Raw genomic sequence first — 22089 nt, 5'->3', positions numbered from 1 at the left:
ATGGAGGAAAGCCCAGTCGGCCGGCCCCCTTAATTTCAATGAGTCAATGTTTGCTGCAGCCATGAGTCCGCCTAGTCACGAGTACCTGACTGCTTTTTGACAGGTCCTTTGACTCACTGAGCATTCTTGGCATTCGTTTGCGTTCTGAACTATGCTTCTGCTTCTCCCGGTGTAGTCTGGAGGCCCCGACTTAATGATTTCTGACCTCACTAAGGGCAAGGTTACATTCCAATGTGCTCGATTCAGGAACTCCTTCCCCCGCCCTCTTCCCTTGAGCATATATGCTGCCGACGCGGAGGGCACCTCACTCGCTCTACAGGTAGCAAGGCCACTTATACTTAGGAATACGGATAAATCTTCATCCTTCGGCTCCCGAAGGGTGGGGGCGAAAACTTGTGACTGAAAGAGAGTTCGCGCTTCTTGAAGTGCAAAGGGAGAAACGGCACCAAAGTATCGCGAGAACTGTAACCACCCTCGCCTTCTCGCGATGTTTGGCCCGGCGAAGGGTGGCCATTTTGGAGTCCACCCGGCAGCTGGTTGCTCCGGCGGCGAGTGCCAACCTGCTGCCGGGACCAAAGCTGGCCACACGGGTGTCTGGCCCATGGGTAGCCGGACCGACACGATGTGGCGGCTCCGCTGCAAGGCCAAGGATGGCACTCATGTTTTGCAGGGGTTGTCCAGCCGGACCCGGGTGCGGGAACTCCAGGGCCAAATTGCCGCCATCACCGGGATCGACCCCGGCTGCCAGCGAATCCTCGTCGGATACCCGCCCGAGTGCCTGGATCTCAGCAACGGGGATACCATTCTGGCGGATTTGCCCATCCAGTCAGGTAAGGAGATCGAGGCTGGGGCCGGGGAAAGGACTGGGAGGACGGGGAGGGGCGTGAGGGAGAACAGAACCAGTCAAGGCAAGGTGGCCGTGGGTCAGCTGGGGGCTTTGAGAACGAACAAGGATGAGGATAGATTAAAGAACAGAGGACTCTTACGGAGGCCGGGGCAAGTGTCTAGCAACTCCTTGATTTTATACATGGTTGAAAGACACGGGGGGCCCAACCTGTGTGAGAAGCCTTGAAGCCCACCCGTCTTCAGTCTGCTTTCTGGTCTCGCTTGAGAACGTCTCATTCATTTTGTTTTCCTTCTCCTCCCAAAAAACTGTTAAAAAGTAGGACCTGTTTTCTCTGTCCTGATGGTTCTTTTCCCCTGTATCACTGAAAGATGATAGCAGGTTTGAAGAATGCAGGATATACTCTTCTTTTTTGCTTTCCTGGCTCGTTTCTGCAGTCACCTTTGTATATACTTTGACAGTTAAGTGTACTTATTTTAGAGGTTGCTTTCACATGTCCACTAAAGGCCTTTTCAAGTTCTAGACAACAGCAGTTATTTCCGTCCAGTATTAAAATTTGAACAGCAATATTGATAATTAAAAGCTTTCGGCTGTTGTATCAAGGATCCTGTAAACACTAAACAGGGTGGCTATGTTAAGATTTCAGAGGGAAGAGAACCCCCTAGTGGCCTAGTCCATGGTAAACACCTTCTGGAAGATTTGTGCTTTTAAAACGAAGAGAGCAAGTATAAGGAAATTTCTTTCTTGAGATGTATCTTTTTCAGTGAGTATAAAGGTGGATAACCCAGGCCGATTCACTAAATTGGGATGCAACCTAGAATGTTTTGCTCTTTGTTCTGTTTTCATCTTTATGAAGATTCAGTGAACAAGAAGTGTTCCTGGTCACTTGTTTACAAAGATGTATTCTCCCAAGTAACCCCAGCTTATACTTTAACTCCTTCTGTTTGTAATTTACAGACGTGGCTAGTGAACGCTCAGTTTCATCTATAATTTCTCTGCAGTTCTGGGTTTCTTTTATTTTTAACAGGCGACATGCTGATCGTTGAAGAAGACCAAACCAGGCCCAAAACTTCACCTGCATTCACAAAATATGGTGCTCCTAGTTACGTCAGGGAAACTTTGCCTGTGCTTACCAGAACCGCGGTCCCAGCAGACAACTCCTGCCTCTTTACCAGTGTGTACTATGTTGTGGAAGGAGGAGTCTTGAATCCAGCTTGTGCCCCTGAGATGAGACGCCTCATAGCAGAAATTGTAGCAAGTGATCCAGAGTTCTATAGCGAGGCAATCCTGGGAAAAACAAATGAAGAGTACTGTGACTGGATCAAAAGGGATGATACTTGGGGAGGAGCTATTGAGATATCGATTTTGTCCAAATTTTATCAATGCGAAATCTGTGTAGTGGATACACAGACAGTAAGAATTGATCGTTTTGGGGAAGATGCAGGATATACCAAAAGGGTCCTGCTTATTTATGATGGCATCCACTATGATCCACTTCAGCGTAACTTCCCTGACCCACACACCCCTCCTCTGACCATTTTCTCCTCTAATGATGATATTGTTCTTGTACAAGCACTGGAATTAGCAGATGAAGCTAGAAGAAAGAGACAATTTACTGATGTAAACCGCTTCACCCTGAGGTGCATGGTATGTCAGAAGGGATTAACTGGACAAGCAGAAGCAAGGGACCATGCCAAGGAGACAGGCCATACCAACTTTGGAGAAGTGTGATCTATGCATGATGAGGATTGAAGCCTACTACCTCACAGATCCAGAAGGTTCTGGGTTTTCCAATAAGCTATTCGTAACCCTAAAGAACAAAAGGACACAATGCTTGAACCATCCTTTTAACTTAAAACCACTAAGACACTGAAGCTCCTTGTTAAGATTAAAATTAGTGTGCAAGTTTACAGATGTGTGTCTACAGTGGTGATACATGCCCTCTTTCTGCTGGGGTGACAATAGGTGGTCCTTGCCATCTGCTGACACTAACCTGAAGATTGAGTTTTAGTATTATAAACTAGCATCCAGCAGCATTAACTTGTAGAAGAAAATAACTTCCGTATTTTGGGTAATGCAGAAGGCCTCATGTGAGGTCACTGGACATAAACCACAGTGTCTCCAGTAATTGAGTCCTTTTAAAAACTCTGAATGAGTTAATAGTTCCTAAATTATGAATTGATTCCTCAAATGAAGATACTCAGAATTGTCAAAACTGATTTTGTATTGTGATTTGGTAGACTTTATAAATGTGTACTTCACCAGTTGTAAGTACATAATGAGCGTTTTACAGGGATGAGTGTATTCCTTGAGAATGTTACTGAAAAACAGGAACTGATAGTGCCCAATTTAGGATTTCTAGTGTATAGAAGTAGAATGTATGAGGGGAAAGGCGCCTGAGCAGCTTACTGAAGCTTTAAAAGAATGTTGGCCTCGTGTTTTAATGCAGCTCATTTATTGATCTTTGTCACCTTGAATAAAATTTTAAAATTTAGCAGGGTATGTTTTTTTACCTAGAGTTCCTTAAAATTTGAGTGCCCAATTTTTGCTTTCTTACATAAAGATTCGTCTAGAGGGATTTAATTTCCTCAGCTTTTTGTTAAGAGCACTTCCTCTAACTCCTAAAAGAAATCTCCATCTAAGTGGTAATGCTGTGCTTTGGTTTGGGTTCTGTGAGATCTTTTGCTTACCTTAGCAGTGTTTGTTTTCATGCTCGCCTTATCCTGCCACAAATGTTCTTTTGCATAATTTCACATTTCTGTAAATTAGTACTTTGCTTATCCACGATTTTTTAATTTGACTTTGAAGAATTCTAAAATAATTGGGATAGTGTTGAATGAATTTGTTTCACTTCCAAATTATGACAGTTTTTAACTCCTTGCCTTATTCAGCTTTCTCAGAATTCTGCTTCTTCCTAATATTAGATGTGTAGCCATTTGCTTCGTGTGCTAATCCGCTAGGCACACCCTCTAAAACTTAGCTTCACTACGAGATCTTCCAGATAAAAGTTCTCTACCTCTTTTCTTAATTCTTCTGAAGATCAGGGATGCTAAATTATAGTTTGTTATGTGTTATCTCACATAATGTGAAGAGGTTTAATGTGAAGTTTTGTTATCTTGATCTCATTTTTGATTAAATATCTCACTTAGAAAACGAATGGTATACTTTAAAGCACTTGTATCTCTTTCAGCATATCTTCTTGGCAAATGTTTTAAAATTGAAATTTACTTTTAGCACTTTCTCTCGGAAGAGATGGCCATATAAAATTAAGGAACACGTAAACAATTTAGGAGAAAAGTACCTTTAAGGAAAAATTCACAAAGTATGCTTGAGGTCATTAGACAACATTTTTTAGTACCTTTCTAAGTTATTATGGTCAATATAACTTAAAAGTGTTTAATTTTCTATTTTACTGAGCCTTAAAAATAATAGCACTTGTGAGCTTGCGATACTTAATGTTTGGCAATCATAAAGTGTACAAATGAATATGGTTGAAAATCCCTCTGTACCTGTCTGTCATCTGGTCTAAAAGGTTTTTGTATCTCCTATTTCCCCTAGAAAATACTAAGTTTAAAAATGTAAGTTAAAAGTATCCTACTGAGGGCCAGCCCTATGGCGCAGTGGATAAGTTCTCACGTTACACTTCGGTGGCCTGGGGTTCACCAGTTCACATCCCCGGTGTGGACCTCCACACTGCTTGTCAAGCCATGCAGTGGCAGGCATCCCACATATAAAGTAGAGGAAGATGGGCACGGATTTTAGCTCAGGGCCAGTCTTCCTCAGCAAAAAGAGGAAGCTTGGTGGCAGATGTTAGCTCAGGGCTAATCTTCCTCAAAAAAAAAAAGTATTCTGAGTGATGTCCATCAGATTGAGCTTTATGCATCATTATTCATAAAGCCTGCCCTTCTTCCTTCGGCACTTCAGGAGCCAAACTTGACATTGCTTACTGGAATTTTAAGAGAAGTTTATTCATGGAGCAAATATTTATGGAGTAATTTATAACCAGGCATGTATTGATGTGTTTCTCAACACAAATTTCTGTCACTTTAAAACTGAGTATATTTTATCTACATTGGACTAATTTAACAAATGGAAAGAAATAGAACCTGATATTTTATAAAATTAAACCCTCTCATTGTAAGTGTTTTTGTTTGCATATTTAACTTATACTTTTATAGCAAATGTCTTAAGTATTTATTCAGGGGATCTTATTTTATTCTATTATACCTGTTGTCTAGGTTGTTCATTCACCAACTGGACACCGATAGTCAAATCACTCTCAATAATGGCTCTTTAAATTAATCACCTGCTGAAATTCAGCACTAGTACTTTAAAGTAATGCTCTGATCATGGAACATTCAAGATGAAGCACTGTTTGTGGACCATTTGATTTAATTATTGAGGACTAAAAACCTACACTTGTGCTCATTCTAAACTCAAGCTTGTAAACCTCACAGAATTTAAAGATTTCTTTTACTGAACTTACTAAACTCTTAAATTAGCTTATTAATGTAATGTAAGTTCTAATCTTGTGAATTTTGAAAACCTGTGGATTTAGTACTTGCAGTGGAATTTAAAGAAACTTTTTCCTAAATTTGCACTTGAGCATAATGAAACCCTTCTTCCTATTCATTCAGTTTTTGACTGCCATACAAGAATATTTTTTAATTAAAATGGAGCTAGTTTACATCAGTGGCAGAGTGAATGAAGATTGTGCTTGCCCATCCCCCACTCCTCTCCCTCGCTCTTCTTCCCCTTGCCCTTCTTTGGATTTACCGGTTAGAAATAGGGCTATGAAGATGCACTTCTACACAGAGTGATTTCAGAAATTAAAATGAGTATCCCTGGGAATTTTATGATGTTACAGCCATATGAAGACATCAATGTGGTACATCTTCTGTTGCTGTTTCAGGGTTGATTTCTTTCTTGTTTCCCGTGAATGAAAAATGGGCACAGTCCAGTGGTACCCTTGAAATTTGGGCCGCTGGTCAGCTTCACCCTATTGCAAAAACTAATATGGTCATGCCACTTGATTATTCCATGAAGTTCAGGTCTCAGCAAAAAAATAATCAGGAATGAATTGACATTGTATTTATATATACTTGCCACTGAGTACCCATGCCTACCTTGCTTCTCTAGCTTATTCTGTCTGTCTCGTCTAGGCATCAAAACTGTATGTTGCAAGTTGCCCTAGCTAAATAGAGTTTTCTGTCGGTTTTTTTTGAAAAAGAATTGCGAGTATGCAAGATTAGTAGCAGAAGGATTTTTTTCTTTATGGATCAGGTGGCCTTCCTAAACTTTCATATATTAAGATTTACGTTCTTTTATGTGTTGAGACACATTTGTTATTATTTGCAGCACTTTAAGAAATATGAAGTAAAAGTTTACACGTTAGCCCTCTCCAGGGATCTTATTAAAGACATTAAAATATAATTCTTGAGCTGTTAACAATCAGCTCTTCTTAATCAACAATTACCATCATTGCGTAGTGTATCCAGTGGTACAACATCGTGGTGTTTTGCTAACAGTAGAACTCAATTTCAGTAACTATTAAGAGCATGCTCTGTGCCCTAGCATTCAAAATATTACTTATTTCTAGAATGTGATTGTTCTTTATCATTCGTTGTACAGTGCAGTATTCAGATTTGTCCTTGTAGCACAAAGATGACAGCTTTAAAAAGATAAGATTCTTTAAGCTCTTCATTTGTTTTCTAAGCAAACTTATTTTAAGGGAGCTGATTTTTGAGTCAGAGGCCTTAAAAGTGTCATATATAAGCAACATCATTTTTAAGCCTAAATTAAAACACTTGATTTGAATAAGCTAGTTTATTAAGATGTTTTGTTAGTAAGAGTTTTAATAATTCGCGCATTTCGTCCAACTTAAAAAGAATATAAAACTTCTTTGATGGTGGGAAAGGGTTTTATTTTTTTCTTCTCCAAAAATTAGTTGGCATTTTGTTTGCTGTGCTTTGAATATTTGACTTTGAAGAAATTACTATATTGATATTGAATTGTGGTGTGCTGATTCAGGTCTTGGTTCATATGAATTTAACCAAGATTGACAGCCCTCCCATGCTATTTCCGAGTGAAGGGAAAAAGGGGTGGGAGGGTAAAGGACCATTTAACCAAAAGAGATTCTCAAATGGGTGCATTCCTAGCCATGAATTATGCTTTTCAGAAAATTTTTCAGGCAATGCCTTTGTGTTACCCTAACCCTCCTCCCGCATTTCTTGGCATAGAGTGTAGCAGGGCCGTAACTGAAAAGCTTGACATTGAAGTATAAAATCACAACTATAACCATTTTGCTACGATGCATTTTTATACTTGTTTTTTAAAATACAGACCTACATATAGGAGTTTAGAGATAGTGGAGATAATGATTTGGTTAAGTTGTGGGTAAACAGCTTAACCTAAGAAAGGTTTAGAATTTCTACTAAGGTTACATGAACCTGACTTTATAACTGGTATAGGATATGTAGTTAGTTGTAGCCCATTAGTTACTTAAAAGGACCAGGGTACCTAATTCTTGACAGTTTTCCATTTCACCTTGGTGGCATTCTATACTCAAGCTGTTTAAAGAAAACATAATTTCTGTAGCATAGAGTAATTTTTTTCCTTTAAAAAAGTATTGAATTCTCCTTAAAATACAGAATAAATATGTATAGCTTGTCAAAAGGGATAGAGAATGACAACAGTGCTCTATTTCCTGTATGAATGCAGTACAGGTGGAGATTCCTGAAGCAAAAAAACCCACAAGACTGTCAAATGTAGAGCTTTAGAACATGACTTGAAAAAGTAGTAGGGAAGGGCAAAACAGAACAGCTTTTTCTTGGCATGAGAAAACATTTTCTGAATGAAGATGGACAGTGTTTTCTTGTTTTAAAAATGTTCTTTTGTCTGTTTGCCAGCATTTTTTCGAAGTTAATGTGCTGCTGCTACCTGGGAGATGTCTGATTTCATTTTGTACAACTCTTATGTGATTTTGCCATTGTCATTAAGATGCATTGATTTTATTTATGAGGTATATGATTTTACATATCTAAATGCTGTATGGAGTGACTTGTTTCGAAGGAATAAATGAAGTGAAAAGGTTGTTGTCTGAGCATATTTCGGGGTGAGGGCAGAGGGCCAGTGAACAGCTGCTACAGTCAAGTTACATGTTTATTATCAAAGCCTTGACCACTGCTTTGACTTGTGCACCAAAATCTGCCAGACACTCTGTACGTGGAGTCTTAGTGACTTGGACAGGAGAAACTACAATGTTTCTAGGATATTTGACATTTCCCTTCCTTGACTCCCAATTTTCTGGTATGCGGTCAGCTCCAGAAAGTTGTCATTCAATGTCTGTTGCTGACAAATTGTCAAAGTGGGAAGGTTGAATGTTCCCTTTCATTTATAATAGGCTGAGATCCGTGTGAACTTAGATCTGTTTGCAACATCTCCCTGGGAGAATTTATTTAATCTTTGACGACGTCAACATTTAAACATTTATTTGAAATGGCACTGGAGTTATTAGAAATGGCCAGAATTTAGGCTCTCTAACTAAATCGAACTACTTTCCTTCTCATTGGAAGCTTGAAAATTATGGAAGTGGAACCATAATGTAACCTAATCAATTTCTGCACCAGGACAAAATATCTGGGGGTCTGCGTAAATCCAACCTAAGAATAAGTCAAGCCAAACCTCATTATAAAAGGTGGTAAGGAGTCTCAAGGGCTGTGTGATGGTGGCTTGTTGAACAATAAACTGTGCCCATAAAGTAATGCTTCTCAAAAGGGTGTTCACATTACCTGGGAACTTGTTAGAAATGCAAATTCTCGGAAAGAAATCAAACATAAAAGAGACTGATGACCTGTGTTTTAACAAGCCCTCCAGGTGATTCTGATGCATGATAAAGTTTGAGAACCACAGCTCTAACCGCGGTGTTTGAAATGAATAGATATCAACATGCAGAGACCGCTAATGGCTTCTGTTAGCCCTATGTCCTAGGTCTTATGCAATCCATCTTTATCCGCTGCTTAAAGACACTTATTAAAATTTTCAGGTAATATAAATCCAGAAAAGACTGACATTTCAAAAATCTCAGCAGGCTGAAAAACCCTAAGGTTGAATATTCATGAATGTGAAGTCCTACCGTTAAGTTCTAAAACAATCCGTTGTGTGAGTCCAGCACGGGTAAAACCTGGCCTTAATAGTTGATTTGACAAAAACAGCAATAGTACTTAACTATAATTCTGATCCCAGCAGGGCGAAATGACTTGGGCTGCAGAAATAGTTGCATTTTAATAGTTAAATGATCTAGAAAAAAGGAAGCAATAGCGTTAATGTATCCTGCTTTTGTCACATTGCGTTGGGGGGTTGGATGAGAATTTTACATGTAAAACCTGATGAAAAACTAAGGTTTAACACATGCCATGTGATAGCTAAAGGAACTGGAGATATTTACCTGGAGAAGAGAAAAGGGATTTCAGATTGATGTGATGGCTAACTTCAAATTTGGAAAGGAGTTATGTAAAAGAAGAATTAGATTTATTCTCTGAGGCTCTAGAGGAAAGAACTCAGACCAATAAGGGGTAAATATTGCAAAGTAAAATTTACCTTAAAATCCTAGTGCAGGGAGAAAGGGATGCTTTAATATTAAAGCTCGAGTGATGCAGCCTGCCGCAGTGTGAGAAATAGAGCTGGAAGTCACTACCTCTGACATCTTGAAAAGTTTATGTCAAATGCTAGTTATGAAATGAGTAATTACGAAAAGAACTTCCCTAGAAAAAAAGTTTGTTTTTTTTTTCTTTCTTCTCCTCTTTGCCATCCCGTTAGTATTTGGAAAGGAGTGGCTTGTGCTCCTCTTCAGTAATACAGCTGAGGCTGCAGAGCAGGACTTCATATTTGGTGATAGTATGTACTACGCTTATCTTCATATATCTCTAAGGCTAAAAAGAGAGATCCAAGAATAGAAAAACAGGCATCTCAAATACTTTTTCTATTATAAAAATTTGTTCTGACTTGGATTGTTTTTGTCTCTGTCATGTTTATAGATGTTGAGGGTATTTATCAGATGAAACCCAGTGCCAGGGTATCGTGAACACATTTCCCTAAGCTCACTGGAACTTTCATAATTTCCCTATGTGTGAGTTTAAAGAAAAAAAATTCAAGAATTCCTGAGGAAGCAGCTCTGAGAATAAATCGTTCTCTCTCTTTGCTTTAGTAACTGCCTCTCTCTTAACTGCTTCTCTGCCTTTCTGTCCTTCTAAAATTCCTTCTCTACACCAAGAAGAGTTTTCTGATCTTACTCTGATGACATTTCTCTGTATTCGATTGAAGGGCTTCATCAGTGAATTTTAAGATATTAGAGCAGGTGTCCCAGTGACTTGGCCATGTTCTAAAATCCTAAAGACGACCCTCGAATAATTGCAGTAGGCTGAAAGCTATTAATTTAGAGTTGAAGCCTGTTTGAGTCACGTTCGAAATTAGTGCTGACGTTAAACACAAATCATAAAGCAAATTATTCCTGATAACCCCTTAACTGGCTCATAAAGTAGAGCATATAGACATCACCATAACTTAGTAAGTCCAACACAGCTAGTCCCCACCCCAGTGCTGGAAGAGATGTGCTCATTCCTGGGGTGCAGCTCTTTGAGTTCCCAACCCACAGCGAGTGTGGGTCCCTAGGTCCCATCCACAGGTGAACCTTGGAGCGCAGTCCCTGATCCCCTGCTTCTGTGAGGCTTTCACAAGCACCCCTCAGCGTCTCAGCCACCCATTCTGGAGTAGAGCTATGTCTCCAGAGGAAAGTGGCCCAAATGTCGGGTGTACCACACTGAACCTCTATCCTCATCCTGGTCCAGGCCTGGCAATTCTTCAAGTTCTTCACTATTTTTGGCTCCCCACTGCTTTAACGAAGAGGGTTTGTCTGAATTACTTAGTCCAACGCTACTGGAAATGGAAGTCCTCAACAATACCTTTCTTATGATAATCACAAAACAACTACCATAAAATTTGTAAAACAAAAAAAAAAAGAAAGACAGAAAGAAAAGATACAATCTTGGAAATGGAAATATCAGGTATGAAACAAATGATTTAATAACATAATTTTTCCATCAACAGTGGAGGAGGGGATAGTAAGAATGTCAGTGTTTGTTTAGAACAGTACAGAAGGAAGAAGCACTTTATCAAGTTACCATGAATATTTCTAGCACAGTTCATTTCAATCCTGTTGGATATTTGTCTTAAAGTAAATAGAAAACGTGTCCTTTATTATGGAATAAGAATCATTTTTTTAAAGTTTATTATGTGGGCTATTTCACGAAATTATCCATCCTAATTGTGGACAGAACTTTACAGCTATTAGAATTCCAAACTTCCTTCTACTATGACTTAACTACTTTGCATTGGGATTGGTAAATCTTTCTCTTATGAATCTTGTTGGATTGAATGACTTCTTCCAGAGCTCGAGTATTACGGAGTAAACTGATAAAATCAAGTTTTAAACCTGTACAACTAAGGAGCAGACTTTGAATTATGTTAACCTTCTGCCAAAGTGACCCTTCCCGTTAGGTACATCCTTTAACATCCAGCCTTATTTTTCTTACTTTTACTCTATAACAATGAAGACAGAAAATGATCTTGGATTTGGCTAGAAGCAGCTAAAGTCATGATTTACCTCAGAGAAGTTGTTAAGCAGTTTTCTTTAACAAACCCTTGTTGAACTTCTACTTCTTTAAGATATAGTGTCAAATACTTCAGGATTACAAGGATAGTCATTCATTCAACGAACATTTTTGAGTGCTCATGTTGTTTCAGGAACTGGCCTGGTGCTGGGTATACACTGGGGGAGAAAACACAAACAATGCTATAAAGGAATAGAAATACAGGTGCTATGAAGAGAATACAGGGTGGGAGAATCTAAAAGTGTGAATCTGGGAGAGCCTTTTTAAGAAAGTGACATTTTTTTTTTTTTTTAAAGATTTTATTTTTTTCCTTTTTCTCCCCAAAGCCCCCGGTACATAGTTGTGTATTCTTCTTTGTGGGTTCCTCTAGTTGTGGCATGTGGGACGCTGCCTCAGCGTGGTCTGACGAGCAGTGCCATGTCCGCGCCCAGGATTCGAACCGACGAAACACTGGGCCACCTGCAGCAGAGCGCGCGAACTTAACCACTCGGCCACGGGGCCAGCCCCAAGAAAGTGACATTTAAGCTGAAACCTGAAGTGTGAGTAGGAGTTGGTTGAAGACTAAGAAGAGCATTCCAAGTAGGAGAGATAGCATTTGCAAACACTATGTTGCAGGAGGAAATAAAATATTTTCCAGGCCAGTCTGGCCATAGTGTGGTAAACAGAGTAAGAGGGACGTGTGATGAAGTCTTAGAAGCGAGAAAGGATTCAGATTTGCAGCATCCGTAAGCTATATTAAGCACTTACCCTAATTCATATTTACCACATTTTATCTGCTTGTTTATTTTATGTATGTGTCCCCAAGTAGTTTGTCCACAAGGGCAGGAACCAGTTCTCTCTTATTACCGTTGTATTCCCGGTACCTAACAAAGTACTGGACACATAGTAGACATTCAATATATGTTTGAATGAATGAACATGTGAATGAATGAAGTTAATGTGTAACTTAGGAATAAAATTATCCTAAGATCATTGGGAGGACATCAAAGCATTTTAAAGAAGGCCCCAGATTTATGTTTCCCTAATGCTTTTAACTGCTCTGTGGAGAATGGATTAAAGGGCGCAAAGGTGGAAATGAAGGGCCAGTTAGGAGAGAGCGACTGCAGGAACTTATGTAAGTGATGATGGTAATAATTAGAATAGTTAGCATTTGTTGAGCACTTTCAATGTTCTGAGCATTTTCATGCATTACCTCACATAATCTTCATAACTCTGAGATAGATAACTATTACTATCACCTTACTTTGTAGATACGGTTACTGAGGATTAGAGAGGTTCAGTAACTTCCTCAAGGATGAAGAGCTAATAAATGGATGACAGTTTGGACTAGGTAAATGTCAAGAGAAGAGGATAGATTTAAGATATATTTGGGAGATTGGATCTCCAGGACTTGGTGACACAAGGAGTAATAGAGAGGGAAACATCTAGAATGTCTCTCAGTGTTTTTACTTAAGCAACTAGTCAATGCCAGACATTTACTGACCCATGGAAGATGGAGGGGGAGAATATTTGGAAGGAATAGAGAAAATAAGAGTTTGGACATGTTCGGGTTGAGATGTTTTTGAATCATATGAAAGATGTCATGAAGGCATCTACAGGTCTGAAGTTAAAAAAAAAGTCTAAAGATTAAGATCTAAATTTTGGATTTGTTGACCTTAGATAGTTAAAAGTTATGTGAATGGAAGAGATCATCTAGAGAGAGTGTGTAAAGAGAGGAAGCCTCAGCACCAAACCCCAAGGAACTTTCAACATCTAGAAGTTAGGTAAAGGAAGAAGAGCCAGGATTTAGATGTCAGTTTAAGAAGGAAGAGCCACTAAAGATAACCGAGAGTTCAGAAGAGATCAGAAATGCATGAGAATTTCATGTCATGAAATCCAAGAGAAAATAGTTGTTTAAGAAACAGAATGTGGCCAACTATATTGGATGTTACAGAAAGATCAAGTTAAGAGGAAGATTAGAAGAGTCTGTAGGATTTGGCAACCTGGAGCTCATTGATGAACTTAGCAAGAGCTGTTTTGGGGGTAGTGGAGAAAGAAGCCAGATGGATATGGGTTGGAGTAAATAGGGTGTCTGGTGAAAGATAGTAGGTTTAACATATTCATTGATCTCCACTCTCCCAAAATTGTAATAAAATGATAGTAATGGGATTTAAAGAGGCATAAATTCTCAAGGACAAAGAGATGGTGGGGTAAATAACAGCAAAAAAATTTTAGATGCTAGCCAGCAGTTGGATGAGTGGAACTGGCCTACCGGTCTGAAAAAGCTGAATCCTAAACCAGCAATCATATTTCCTCTATGGAGCAACCCCGCTCCAAAAAAATTCAAGAATTGGTGGTATTAGTACCTCTAGAAATAGGAGTGAAAAAAAGTCAGGAAGATGGGTAGAGAGTCTGGTTACCAGAGGGGAAGGGGTTGGGTGAAAGGGGTAAAGGGGCACATACGTGTGGTGATGGGTAAAAACGAGGCTATTGGTGGTGTGCACAATGCAGTCTATACAGAAACCAATATATAATAATGTACACCTGAAATTACACAATATTGTAAGTCAATAAAATAATTTAAAAAAGAAACAGATCTCTCAAGGTCTCCTCTCCCACTCTGGGCAACTAAGAGCTTCTGAGGAGAGGGTAAAATAGAGGGTTTCTGTACTAGAACTAAGAGGATAAAGTGATGTTTTTATATACTGGATATTGAGACCAACAACTTTCTTCTGCCACTAGGCTCCAAAAATACTAGCTGCCAGAATTATGCCCTTCAGGCAGGATTTTGGAAGATTCCTCTCAGAGAAATCTTCTCTGAGGATGCCAACCAGGCCAATAAAAAAGACTAAAGATATTGACATCATAGACCTTCCTACCAGAATTATGTTAAGTGAAATAACCCAGATAGAGAAGGACAATCTCTGTATGATTCCACTCATATAAAGAATTTAAAAATGCAGACAAAGAGAGCAGATTAGTGGCTACTGGGGGAAAGGTGGGGTGGGGGGTGGGCACAAAGGGTGAAGGGGTGCACCTACAACATGACTGACAAACAATTATGTACAAATGAAATTTCATAAGATTGTAACCTATCATTAACTCAATAAAAGTTATATTAAAAAATAAAAGACCTTCCTACCAAATGGACCTGTGAGACAACTCCAGAGTGATGTCCCCAATCAACCAGTTCCATCCATGTCACAAAACTTAGTCAGCTTTTTGTTGCTAAATTCTCACATTTGAGTGAATGGTCAAGAATCGTCAGACATCTGAAGATATTCTTTAATAAGACACACAAAAGCCAAAACAAACAGATAAACAGTAACTTGGAGAAAATATAGACTATGGAGGCAGAAAAACAACATTATATTTACATATATGTTCTTAAAGTAATAACAGAAGATTTTGCATCAGTGAAACTAGAGAAAAATGTAATAAAAATTCAGAGAACAAACGATAATTCTTGAAAATTAAAAACACAATAGCAGAAAGAAAATACAACAGAAAGTTATAGATAAATTTTAAGAAATCTCCCAGTAGCAAAGCAAAGAGAGAGCTAGAAGTCCAGGAGGTACAACATCCAAATAATAGAAGTTCCAAAAAGAAAGAAGAGAGAAAATAGATGGTAGGAAGTCATCAAAGAAATAATTCAAGAAAATATCCCAGAACTGAAGGTCGAGAGTCTCCAGATTGGAAAGATTTACCAGCAAAGCATATAGATTCACTCCAAAATACACCATCATGAAAATTTCAGAATACTGGAAACAGAGAGAAAGCCCTAAATTTAGAAACATGAATGTACTTTGGGCTTTTCAACAGCAACACTGAAAGCTGGCAGACACTAATCTAAAATTCTATACCCAAACTATCAATCAAATGTGTGGACGGAACAAACATATTTTCACACATAAAAGATCTTATACGCTCTTTCTCAGGAAACTACTGAAAAATTTGTTTTACCAAAGTAAGAGGGCTAACTCAAGAAAGAGGAAGATATGAGATCCAGGTAATCCAACAAAAGAAAGGTGAAAGGATTTTTCCCAATAGAGTGACGAGGACAGATATCAAAATGACAGCCATGCAGCGGGCTAGAGAACAATCTATCCAAATGGAAGCAGGTCAGAATGCTCTGGAAAATGTTTCTTCAGGATGGAATTGATAGTATACTACTATATTTGAATGTATTGAGAGTCGATTTAAATAATAGGTGGATGTGGAAGGACAAAAAGGATAAGTAGAAAAAGAAGAGTCAACGTAGTATGTCTCATAGCTCCACTGTCAATAGCATTTATTGAAGTGGAGACGCAGGGACTCCAACCAGGCAGTTTGGCTGCAGAGACACTACACTATGGTACAGTATATTTGCATGCTGATGGGAATTATTTTAGTAGAAAGGTCCAAATGATGATGTCGGAGAAAGGACTGCAGGGGTAGAGCTTTGTGAGATGAGATCCAGAGCACATGTGGATGCGAGGGTTTTATAGGAAGAACATTTCCTTTGTTGTACCAGAAGAGAAGAAGAAGAAAATGGGTGCAAAGGAAGGTAGGCTTGTAAATTTGGTGATGGGAAAGTAGAGTTCCTGCCTCTTGGCTGCTGCTTTCTTACTGAATTTTTTCAGATTTTGTGGCAAAGTCATTATCTGAAAATGAAAGGAGCGAAAGAGAAGTGGAAAGTTTGTGGAGAAAGAAGAAAAAGTGGTTTTGGAAAATGTGAGATCCAGCTTCCTAGAGAAATGTGGTAATTGCCTGGCAGTGTAGAGTACCCATTTGAGGTTGTTATTCATGAGTTTATAGTGGTGCCAATCTGCTTGTTGTGTGACAAGAGATATTAGTGGTTTGAAGAAATCCAATGTTAACAAATCAAAAGCAAGAGCAGGAAATGCGAATGTGGAGCAGAAGGTTAAAGTCAACATTTCTGGGAACCGGGACGCTAGCAGGTGGGAGAGGAGTGGCTACAGTCTCATCAGTCTGTCTTGCTTATAACTGTTGGCATATTATAAGTGTGTATTCCATGGCCTTGTCTACTGCTAACAATGAATAAAATAAATATTAATACATTATTGTATACTTAATGCAAATTCTATGAAGGGTGTTCCAAGAAATAAGTTTGAGAAGCAAAATAAATTCTTAAATTGGCAATTTCAACAAATTATTCTGTGTACAGCTATTAGGAGCTTGCTGGGAAATCCAGTCTTATCCAATAATATTCCCTGGCATTTTCCAGTGTTGAATATTTGCTATAAGCTACAGTTCTTTGTAAATACTATTAAAACTAAGTAAAGAACATAAGGAATGTTAGAAGTATTTTAAGAAAGATAAAGGAAATCAGTCAGCCCATTGCCAGGTATGTTTTAAATCATTACAATGTAAAGCATCACCAACTGGGGGCCTTCATAGTATCTCAGACTCACAGGTAAATTCATCACAGCACAAGGTCAAAAACCTCTGAAAACAATTCTGATGAGCCGATGCCTATTACTTCTAAGAGAAATCCACATTTTAACAGTATGTCAAAGGACAAGATTTAGGAAAAAACAACAGCAAAATTGTAGTATGGATTATCTACCAACAAGATCTCAAAAAATGAATTTTTTAAGGCAAGTTTCTTAAGTACAGAACTTCAATTGTCCAAAAGTTCATCATGGGTTTTGGAATTAATATATAATGACTACAATAGAATAGAAGAGTTATACATAGAAAAATTTGATGCCTTTCATGAATTCAAATTTTACAAAGAAAGAGGACAGTTACATCCTAGTGAATTAAATCTAGAGATATGTACATTGTGTTAAGAGATTACAGTGAAGCAGCCCCTAACATCCTATTCCAAAAGAAGGTGGTACTTGAGCTCAACCTTGAAGGAAGGATAACACTAAGCCAGGAGGACAGGTGGGAGTGGGTCTAAGCAAAGGGTACTGCATGTGCAAAGGCTCAGAAGCATGAAAGCATGGCAGTTTCAGAAAAATTAGAGGTGACCGTAGTAAAGAATATGAATGAACATGTGACCATAGAAGCATGTAGGGCCAGCTCATGACGGTCTTTTTTATGTCATATGGGGACTTTGAATTTCATCCTGAATGCTATGAAAATACGTCAAAGTATTTTGAGAGGAATAACAACTCAGGTGTGCATCTATAAAATGGAAGATGTGAAACAAGGAATTTCTGTAGTCTCCTCCATCTTTAACAGCCCGTGATGCTACAGATAGTGAAGTCTTGACCCAGAGTAGAGAGGATGAAGTACTGGAAACAGATACGAGAGCAATCTTACAGGAGATACAGGAGGGTTGCTGTGAGCTGGTGAGTCTGGGTGAGAGCAGGGGGATGCAATAGCTGGTATGGGGACGGAGGAGAGAGGACAGGTTTGAGGGGTAGGGGCAAGTGAGTTCAATTTTGAACATGTTACAGTTTGGCGTTCCTTACAAAACTCTCAGATGCTAATAAATGGTCTCAGCCGTCAAACTTTTATTAGAACTCGGAGGAAAAGAACAGCTGAATCCTCTAAATTTCCATGGGAGATGGGCTAAATTTCCATCGTAGATGCTCCCAAAAAAAGAGAGAAAAAAAGCTGCTCCCAGGATCTATTTAATGATTAAATAATTTCAGAACTCCTTCATCCAAATCTACTTAATTACACCCTTTAGTTCCCATCTAATTATTTTAGGCTTAACTCTGATATCACCTTGGTGAGAACTTGGTGATCTGTTTGATGTCTTAATCTGGTCTATCAATTCCACGGCTTATAGTCAAATTGTAATCACCTGAATCTTTCTGCAGCTGTTTCTCTTTAAAGCAAGTTCTTGCTACTACTTGAGGAGTAAAACCTTTCCTCTCCCGGATATGTCAGAGTACACTCAGAGACCCAGCATATGTAGTATCATGTCCAATACATGAACACAGTGGGCGCCCAGTGTTTCCTAGGGATGGTGATAGCACCTGCTCAAAGTAATTTCATCTGTTCTTTGGAAAAGGAGAAGAAAGACACGATAGGACATGACTGTAATGTGAATGAATAAGTATCATGAATGGTTGGAATAGAGGTTCACTCTATTTTGCAGAGTCCAACTTTATAAAGGGCCCAAAGAGGAGAGATTGGCCAGTGACTGTCTGTGGTATATTCGGTTTTGAAGTGGTGTGTGTGTGTGTGTGTGTGTGTGTAGGGGAAGTGAGACGCTTCCGTGGGGAGGTATACTGAGAAAGGAAATAGTAAACTAATTTCTGACGGTCAAGGAGATGATGGCATCTCAGCACACAGGGACAGAGGAGTGTGGCCTTAGATGAGTCAGGTGAGCTGGCCAGTAATTAGATTTCACAGTCGGTCATCAAACAAGAATTCATGTACAAGGAACAATGACACACATTCCTCATTAAATGATGACCCACATCAACCGGTAAGCCTTAGTCTCTCAGGTGTTTGTGACTGGAATTCCTCTCTTCTCCCTAGCCCAGGCCTCCTTCCCACTTCTCTTGGAAGCTTAGAGACTTGATATTTTTCCAAGCAAAAATAAGAAAGATTCCAACGAAAACATTAAAGATATGGAGAATAAAAAACACCAAGTTCAGAATAGTGATATAGTCAGCTGGAATATATGTGTGTTTTGAGGAGCCATGAGGGGAGTTGGGGTAAAGCTTGTAAGCAACTTCAATTGTGATGTCAAGATTCTATTTTTTGAATGGGGTGTTAGGTACATTGCTGTTTGTTATGCCAGAGTACCTGAAATATTTCACAGTTTTCAAAAAGAGATGTCTAAAAGGAAAGAGAGGAACAGAAAGATCGTTTTCTCCATGTTCTATGTTCCTACTTCTACCTAGGAAAAGACAGGGACACTTCCTTATTATCCTAATTTTATTATAAACTGAAAAACTGTGTCTGTTCACCAACAAGACTATGCTTATTATCATCTTTGAGGTTAATGCTCATAAGGCAATTCATTTTTAAAGCAAATATTCAAATCACACACCTTTGAAGCTGGATCAGCTTCAATGACTTCCTCCATGAGTGTAACTCTAGTTGCATTGAACTCCTGGTTTACAGATGCCTTTCCTGTTTCGTTAGTATTATGACATCAGACATATTTGAATGACACATCGTTGCCCTTAAATGCTCAGAGAGCTCTGTTCTCTGCATGCCGCTGACAGGGTCCTGGGCTATCCCCGGCTTCCTCAAACCTCCTTCCTCCTCACTAGTCCTGCCCCACCTCTTTGTGGCCCCAGGATCATTGCACTTCTTATTTCCTGCCCAACTATGATCATAGAAAGAGAAAAATGAAAGCTGTGTGTCACCTTGTTATAAAAGATATGAATAGCTACAAGATAGAAATGAGATGCGTAAGGAGGAATTTAATTGTCCGAATTATACCTGCAAATTATCTGTATTTCATGTTTCCTACTTGGGATAGTCTCCAAAATGAAGGCTGACTGGCATTATACTGCACATGGCAAACGATGTCAGACAGTCTGAACTGAAAGCCCCGCTCTGCCACCTCCTAGTGACGTGATTTGGGGCAAGTTATTTAACCTCCTTGTAAAAGTGGTATATAAACAGTGCCCACATTTTAAAGTTGAAATAAAGATTAAATGAAATGATGTATGAAAATACTTAGCACGGTACAATACGTAGTGTATAGTAAGAGCTTAATAAATGTTGGCATATTATGTGCATTGATTTTAATTTTTCTTTCTACTCTTTTGGTATCAAGAATAACCTACACCCAGGAAAAACCAGTTTCCAGGCAAAAGTCGTATCTGGTAAAAGTGGCCTCCCTACTTGAAGGGAGATTTCTTCCTGCAAGCATTGGATTCTCCCACCTGCTCTTTTCTCCCCACTCTCTTCAGGTTGGTTTAACTACAGGTGCCAAAAATCTGCCCATGGAAGGAGACGGGAGTTGCTAAACTGGTTGGTAGCTTATTTTGTTTTTATTTCTTAATATTCATTACTACCTTCCATGAACAGCTAAAAGAGACCAGAAACCCAAATGACAGCATGCACGTTCCCTCCTTCGAGGCTGTCCAGTCACTTTTTCGTCAGGACTGGGACTTCTTGGGGAAGAAAATGGTTTCATTTCCCCCAGAAATAAATGAGGCCAAGAAGTTCGTTGGCAAGTGGTGGGGCAAGGGTGTCTCAGCTCCAGCAGCCCTACCCTCAGACACCTTTTTCAGCGGTCCCAAGTGGAATGGCTAGAATTATGAGCTGCCAGGAAAAGGCTCAAGGATGAAAGTGATCCTGAACGGCTAGAAAAGCTATTAGCAAAACTGGCCAAGGATTTTAACTTGGAGAAATCAGAGGAATACTTAGCTCCAAGTGGAAGATAGCAGTTCTAGACGGTTTCAAAAAGACACATAGGAAAGCATACTGCCCAGTGTTTCTTTATATCAAGATTTAATAATAATATTTTTTGCCTACTCCCTCCCTGCCAACTCTCCTTCCAGTCTCAGCCCAAACCTGTCTGCTCTCCTTCCAGCCCTCCTTTTTCTTCCTTTTTTTTTTTTAAAGGGCTCTTTATTGGCTCTAAACAGAGGAAGGGGAGGGCAAGAGATGATTGGCAGAGAGGAGCACCGCCCTGCTCATTCCTCTCCCACGCCCTCCCTGGAGAAACAGCTGGAATGAGAAGTAGGGAGGGAGGGCTGGGATTGGCTGAGAGGCAGTGGCAGGGTGGGGTAAGGCAGCACAGATGAAGCATTTACCTGTCCAGGTGAGTCAGGAGGAGGTCAAAAGGAGGAAACAGTAGGCGGCAGGGGAAGCAGGCTCTGTCTCGTCTCGGCCCTTTGAAATATAAGGGTATTCCTTTTCTCTCTTCAGCCCCTACCCAGTGAAGGTGAGTTAATCACTAACCAACTATCGCTTATTGTGCAGCGAGAGCGGGGGCTTCGTGGGAAGCTGGAGCTACAGGGTTGTGGGCAGCCCTGTAAGCCCCAGCTGGGGGCCTGTCCTCTCTGTTCCTCAGCTCTGAGTCCAGCATCAGCTAAGAGTAAGTTGGTAGCTTCTTGATTGGAGTGGTTTTGTGGAGACCAGGGCTAGAACACGTTTTTTTTCATCTGCCGGTTTAGGTTGGATAAGCATATTATGCAGACAACAAGAAAGAAAATAGGTTTGTTTTGGAAATTCCCATCTCTGAGCAATTGAAATTGAGTTGTGATTTTGGAAAAGAATAGTTGGAGTAGAGAGAGGCAAAATGGAGGGTTGCCCAGGAGAGAAGGGTGCCTTGATCTTCCATTGCATTGCTAACAGGAAATTCTCCCATGGCTTTATCAACTCAATGTCTATCTTTATTTAAATAAAAGGTGCAGGGTGTGTATGTACAGTAATGGTAGTGTGATAATGGAGCTCTCAGTGGACAGCTGTGGAAGGTGTGAGCTGTGCTAGGTCGTTTGTAACGGGGTATGAGATTTGGTTACATTGGGAAAACTCCAACTCAGACTACCAGCTCATCCTTGGAAAAGCCGGGGATAATCTAGTTGCGAAGTCAAGTTTATTTGGGTTCAACTCAATTAATTTTCCGACTTTACCTGTTAATAGACACAGAGACTGGCAAACAGAAAGCTACTCGGCTCTGCTGGGGCCTCACCTGCGTTAATATTTCACAGTGGCATGTCAAGT

General features: G+C 39.6%; 1 protein-coding gene across 3 annotated transcripts in view; it reads left to right on the top strand.

Moving 5' to 3' along the window:
• The first annotated feature begins 505 nt into the window (after positions 1-505).
• C13H1orf116 (chromosome 13 C1orf116 homolog) overlaps positions 506-22089 on the top strand; it is a 36416-nt gene continuing 14832 nt past the window's right edge. For 2 of the 3 annotated variants that reach the window (XM_046683899.1, XM_046683898.1), the window contains exon 1: positions 506-830. In XM_046683899.1, coding sequence (XP_046539855.1) covers positions 651-830 — 180 coding nt within the window. In that variant the 5' untranslated portion in view covers positions 506-650. Of the gene's footprint in view, positions 831-21155; positions 21308-22089 lie in introns of those variants that run through there. The other variant, XM_046683900.1, reaches the window with a different exon arrangement.

This window comes from Equus quagga, chromosome 13 (genome assembly GCF_021613505.1).
Source record: "Equus quagga isolate Etosha38 chromosome 13, UCLA_HA_Equagga_1.0, whole genome shotgun sequence".
In the NCBI taxonomy this organism is placed as follows: domain Eukaryota; kingdom Metazoa; phylum Chordata; class Mammalia; order Perissodactyla; family Equidae; genus Equus; species Equus quagga.
This window is presented reverse-complemented; position numbering and strand designations above follow the sequence as displayed.